The sequence below is a fragment of the Melanerpes formicivorus genome, unplaced genomic scaffold, assembly GCF_026170545.1.
Source record: "Melanerpes formicivorus ecotype bairdi unplaced genomic scaffold, bMelFor1.0.p_v2 SCAF_1, whole genome shotgun sequence".
NCBI classification, from domain to species: Eukaryota; Metazoa; Chordata; class Aves; order Piciformes; family Picidae; genus Melanerpes; species Melanerpes formicivorus.
The window spans coordinates 56,576,097-56,582,096 of record NW_027142353.1 but is presented as its reverse complement, the minus strand read 5'-3'; the positions used below and the strand labels follow the sequence as shown (position 1 = coordinate 56,582,096).

The 6,000-nt window shown below is 46.0% G+C and overlaps 1 protein-coding gene across 4 annotated transcripts in view; it reads left to right on the top strand.

The window, feature by feature from the left end:
* The first annotated feature begins 1,960 nt into the window (after positions 1-1,960).
* The window catches only part of IFT88 (intraflagellar transport 88), a 68,127-nt gene continuing 64,087 nt past the window's right edge, over positions 1,961-6,000 (top strand). The window contains exons 1-3 of one of the 4 annotated variants that reach the window (XM_068144269.1): positions 1,961-2,075; positions 3,107-3,200; positions 5,882-5,944. In XM_068144269.1, the coding sequence (XP_068000370.1) occupies positions 3,111-3,200; positions 5,882-5,944 (153 nt within the window). In that variant the 5' untranslated portion in view covers positions 1,961-2,075; positions 3,107-3,110. Of the gene's footprint in view, positions 2,076-2,142; positions 2,541-3,106; positions 3,201-5,881; positions 5,945-6,000 lie in introns of those variants that run through there. The other 3 variants (XM_068144241.1, XM_068144250.1, XM_068144259.1) reach the window with 3 other exon arrangements.

Here is a 6,000-nt window from a genome sequence, read left to right as displayed (position 1 = left end):
ATCCAGGCCAGTCACCTTCCCCAGCAGCTCATCTTTTGGCACATGGGCACAGCCTGTTCCTATGCCTTCAAGAGTTCCTGCTTGAAGTAGGTCCAACCATCCCGGACCCCTTTGTTCTTAAGGGCTCCTACCCAGGGTACTCTCCGAATTAGTTGCTTAAATAAGCTGAAGTCTGCCCTCTGGAAGTCCAAAGTAAGGGTTCTGTTATTGCTCCTCCTTATTTCCCTGCATTTTGAAAACTCCACTATCTCATGGTCACTGTACCCTAGACAGTCTCCTACCAACCATATAGTGTTAGCTAGTTGTCATTCAGCCAAACAATTCCCAGTATGAGCAGGGACTATATAGGTCAGGGGCCCCTTTTAATAGTTGATTTGAACGTATGCACCCAATTTTGGAGGGCAAGGAAGTTTGATAATATGAACATGGTCAGATTCCAATGGTGCCTTGGCCCTGATCTATTTATGAGACAGCTACACTGACTCCTCATCTTGGGGTCTTCTTTCCACTGCCCTAGAAACATCAGAATATGCTGAGCATGAGCATGCCCAGGTCCCCAGTATGAAAAAGATGGGTAGCAGAGCTGGGGCTTTTGATACAGAATGTACCTGTATCTTGGGTTTTATATAAATGTGTCTAAGGACAATCAGAAAAATCTAAAGCCCATAGGCTCAGTTGCATATCAGGATTCACAGGCAGAAAAGGGGGGCTAGAAATGCACATATATTTCTTATGCTGAAGTTCATAATTTGTGGCAAGTAACTGTGGTGAAGGCACATTATGCCCCGATACTGAATCTTGTCCCAGCATATATATTTCTTATGCTGAAGTTCATAATTTGTGGCAAGTAACTCACCTGAAAATTTTTCCCAGCTGAGGTTTTTTTATTCTACTTGTATTCCAGAACTTCAGGTACAATGATTCTCATGTCCAAAGTCTGAGGTTTCTGTGTGAAAGTGGTTCATGTACAGAACGTGAACAGGTTAATGCAAGAAGTGATAATGTTTTAATACTTCCTTATGTTATCTTTCTCTTGTTGCGAGACAGAGTAGAAAGACCTTTCACTCATATCCTCTGTACCTTATCTCTTCAGAAAGGACTTTGAGGCTGAAAGAAGGTGAGCAGCAGAAAGCCCTGACATTGCATAATGCTCACAAACCCTGACCATAAAAAGGTTGTTCTGGCTGCAGTGTATATTGTCTTTGCAGCTTTCTTGTGTCCTTAGCGTAAGGCAGCAGGGGTAGGTTACAATTGGTCTCATCAAATATTTTCTCGCTCAAATATACCGTAGGCATGTTCAGAGATCCCTGCTCTATTTTGTTTCCTATATTGGCATGGGAAACCTACCTCAGAGTGTAATGATTGCTGCTGGTAAATCAGCTGACACTTGTCCGGGTTTCCAAAATACCAGCGAACAGAAAGTAGTAAAAAATGGAAGTAGGGATCATCTTCTTTTTCTAAGACATTATGGCCTTTAATTTTTCATTTCGTTTCAGAGACTATGGCAGATGGGAAGCTTTACTAACTATTTATTGAGCCTTTTGGTTTTGGTAGCGGATTTCTCAGCTCAGTGGAAGAAACTGAGTGGCTGAGCACCCCAAGAGTGATCAGGACTGTGATGAGGTCTCTGCCTGGAGGTGCCAGCTGCTGCCTGAAAGCTGTACCTGCTCATGGAGCCCCACCACGCTCCATAGGGCATAGCCCAGCACTAGTCTGGAGCTCAAGAAATGGGGTGAAGGCACGCGCCGTGAGGAAGTCCTCTCAAGCGCGGGACGTGCTGAAGTGCAACGTCTCATACGAGCTCCACAGCCGCCTTCGGGCCGCCCGCCCTACGCATGCGCCCCTATGTGCAGCGGTAACCTCCCCTCGCAGCAAGAGATGCCCCCATGGGGGCAGAGGCCTCGGCAGCGGCTCTGCACATGCGCCAGTCCTCCCTGGTGATGCCCCGTTCCGTTCTCATCTGCCTCCGACCGCGCGCGGTGCTTTAGGGGAGTGCATCGGCCAGCGTTCCCCTTAGCAACGCGGCCCGGGCCGGAACTGTGGTGTGGATCTCCGTGCAGCGCAGCGCAGTGCAGGTTGTATGCGCCGTGTCGCTGCGGGGGCACGCTGGCACCGTCGCGTTGGTTGTCCGAGCCTCTCGCCGACTTGTCGCACTTTGCCTGAGAGTGCGGCGCGGCGGTGACTTTCCGCCGCCCTCGAGAAGGCGGGGCCGCGTCGGGGCATGTCGCCGCTGCCGCCCCCGCTTCGGGCTGTGACAGAGAAAACCTGCCGGTTTCGGGCCGCCGTGGCACCGATCACACTTTAGAGGAGGGTCCGGCTGAGCGGGAAGCAGCGGGGGACCTCCTCCCGCGGGAGGGGAACCGGCCCCTCAGTGGGATGTGTAGCGCTTCAGTCCTGGCCGAGGCTTACTTGCTGAAGTGCATGTGTGTCATGGTGCAGCTGCAATCAAATGCTACCTTCTGAAGATTTTTGTAAACACAGGCAGAAAGAGCTCCTTAGTGTCCTCAGTGAGGGAAAGACTACAAGGTGAATGCAGACATGTAAGACACAAGTATTTGTGACGAGACACATTAGAGCCTTGACTTCGTTAATTCTAGTTTGGAAATTTAAATGGCAAAATTATATGGAGAATGTTGCACATAGAGATTGTGGCTGTGTTGATGTAAGGACACAGGTAAAGGAAGGAATATTTGAAGCTACAGACGAAATGTCTTTCATTAGACTGACAGTTCCCGTTTTTCCTAATAGAAAAAGGCATGAGAGAGAATATGAGAGAATGGTCTTAAATCTGAATTATCTGAGAACATAAAGATACCATTCTAAAAGTGATACCTGTCATGATAATTTAGTTTTAATGGTAAATATCTTGAAAACTCTTTTCATGACCGGTATAAAAACATTGCAAAATGAAAAGGTGCCATTTAATATTGTTTATAGGTGAACTCTGTATTTTTTTATGACTAATCATAGATTAATTTCAAAAGATGCCAATTTAAAATTAAATTGGAGCTCTTTTGAACTTGTAGACTTTATTGGTATTAATATTTCACTTAAAGATGTCTGTAAAACCAGTGAGGTAATATCTAGCATGTTAAATGTTTCACAGAAAAATGATGCAAAATGTACACCTGGCCCCTGAAGTTGATGAAGATGATCTTTATTCTGGCTACAATGATTATAATCCCACGTTTGACACAGAGGTAAACGTATTTGCTGTTTGCCACCTTTCCCATACATAAGATTTTAACTTCTAAGTACAAGATAAGAATATATAGGTACAGTAATGCACAAGTGTACTATTGCTTTGATGTGAAATTTTCTTTGTTTAGCAAGAAATACATAAACTTCACAGTATCACTAAGGTTGGAAGACACCTTTGAGGATCATTGAGTCCAACCTGTCACCACAGACCTCATGACTAGACCATGGCACCAAGTGCCACGTCCAGTCTCCTCTTGAACACCTGGGATGGTGACTCCACCACCTCCCTGGGCAGCCCATTCCAATGGCTAACAACTCTCTCAGTGAAGAACTTTCTCCTCACCTTGAGCCTAAACTTGCCCTGGCGCAGGATCTTTACCAGGATCTTTTTGAATTGTTTTTTTTTTGGGGGGTAATTTCCTATCCCAACAAAATACCTGTGTATCATCTCATATCAGATCTAAGAGAGCTTAAATGATTAGAATTTTTGAAGTATATAGAAGTTACTTGCACATTCAGGCCCTTTCAACATGGTGCATTGCAGACAGTGTGCAGGAGCAAGTTTTCTGACAAAAGAGGCTCCCTACTGGCCAGTAGGTTATTGATCTCTTACTGTGCTGCAGCCAAAAGGAGGAAGCAATAAGAGTGGAGACCCACAGGTCTTTGTGTATTTGGTAGAGCATCTGGGATGTTTTAGGGTAACCCTGCAGACTGCTTTCTGGTAATGGCTGGCATAGTGAAATTGGAACAGCACAGGGGACCATTTAGTCCAAAGTCATCACCCTGCTCAAAACAGGGCCAGTGTTGCAAGATGGGATTTTGTGTGAAGTCCCAGTGCTAAATTCCCAGGTGACTGGAAGCTGGCCAACGTGGTGCCCATCCACAAGAAGGGCCAGTTGGATGAGCCAGGGAATTACAGACCTGTCAGTCTGACCTCTGTGCCAGGCAAGATTATGGAACAGGTCATCTTGAGTGCAATCACACAGCACTTACAGGATGGCCAAGGGATCAGGCCCAGCCAGCATGGATTTAGGAAGGGCAGGTCCTTCTTAACCAACCTGATCTCCTGTGATCAGGTTACCAGCCTGGTGAATGTGGGGAAGGTTGTGGATGTAGTCTACCTGGACTTCAGCAAGGCCTGTGACACTATCCCCCATGGCAAACTCCTGGCCAAGCTGTCAGCCCTGGCTTGGACAGTAGCACTCTATACTGGGTTAGGAACTGGCTGGAGGGCCAAGCCCAGAGAATGGTGGTTAATGGTGCCACATCCAGCTGGCAGCCAGTCACTAGTGGTGTCCCCCAGGGATCAGTGCTGGGCCCCATGCTCTTTAATATCTTTATTGATGATCTGGATGAGGGCATTGAGTCCATCATCAGTAAGTTTGCAGATGACACCAAATTGGGGGCAGGAGTTGATCTGTTAGAGCTTAGGAGAGCTCTGCAGAGGGACCTCGACAGGCTGGACAGATGGGCAGAGTCCAACGGTGTGAGATTGAACACATTTAAGTGCTGGGTTCTATACATTGGCCACAACAACCCCATGCAGTGCTACAGGCTGGGTCAGAGTGGCTGGAGAGTGGCCAGGCAGAAAGGGACCTGGGGATACTGGTCAATAACAGGCTGAACATGAGTCAGCACTGTACTCAGGTAGCCAAGAAGGCTAATGGCATCCTGGCTTGCATCAGAAATAGTGTGGCCAGCAGGAGCAGGTTAGGCCACACCTTGTGTACTGTGTCCAGTTCTGGGCCCCTCAGTTTAGGAAAGATGTTGACTTGCTGGAATGTGTCCAGAGAAGGGCAACAAAGCTGGGGAGGGGTTTGGAGCACAAGCCCTATGAGGAGAGGCTGAGGGAGCTGGGGTTGCTGAGCCTGGAGAAGAGGAGGCTCAAGGGAGACCTTCTTGCTCTCTACAACTACCTGAAGGGAGGTTGTAGCCAGGTGGGGGGTTGGGTCTCTTCTCCCAGGCAACCAGCACTAGAACAAGAGGACACAGTCTCAGGCTGCACCAGGGGAGGTTTAGGCTGGAGGTTAGGAAGAAGTTCTTCACAGAAAGAGTGATTTGCCATTGGAATGTGCTGCCCAGGGAGGTGGTAGAGTCACCATCACTGGAGGTGTTTGGGAAGAGACTGGATGGGATGCTTGGTGCCATGGTTAGTTGATTAGATAGTGTTGGATGATAGGTTGGACTAGATCTCAAAGGTCTTTTCCAACCTGGTCTATTCTATTCTATTCTATTCTATTCTATTCTATTCTATTCTATTCTATTCTATTCTATTCTATTCTGTTCCATGAGTTTTGCAGCATGACCACAGATACTTGTAATAGCTTTTAGTGTCTGTGATGCCAATGCATTATGTTAAAATTTAGGAGTAGTGATAGTAGTAAGTTTTCAAACAGAAATAAAGTTTATGTTATATTTGATTACTAAAATTCTGCTTTCTCAGTGTGTTTTTTATTTTTCTGAGAATGAGTTTTTACAGTTCATAATATAAAATACAAACAAAAGTATAGATCAACTAATATAATTTGTCAATGTAACCTGTCATTTAACTTCAAGTATTTTTGGGGAAGGTTTTTCTATTTTCTTAGTGTCTCTGCTTTCACTAGTTACAAGATTCTGGAATTGTGGCTTTGGGTAGCGTGGTTTCAAAAGGGTTGACATTTTATTTTGTCTTCTCTAGGATTTAGAAAATGATGTAGCTTTTCAACAGGCAGCAAGAACAAGTCATGGTAGAAGACCCCCTGTAAGTACCTTTCAAAGTATATTGCAATCGTGTAGATCTTCTCCAGAGCTCTAGAT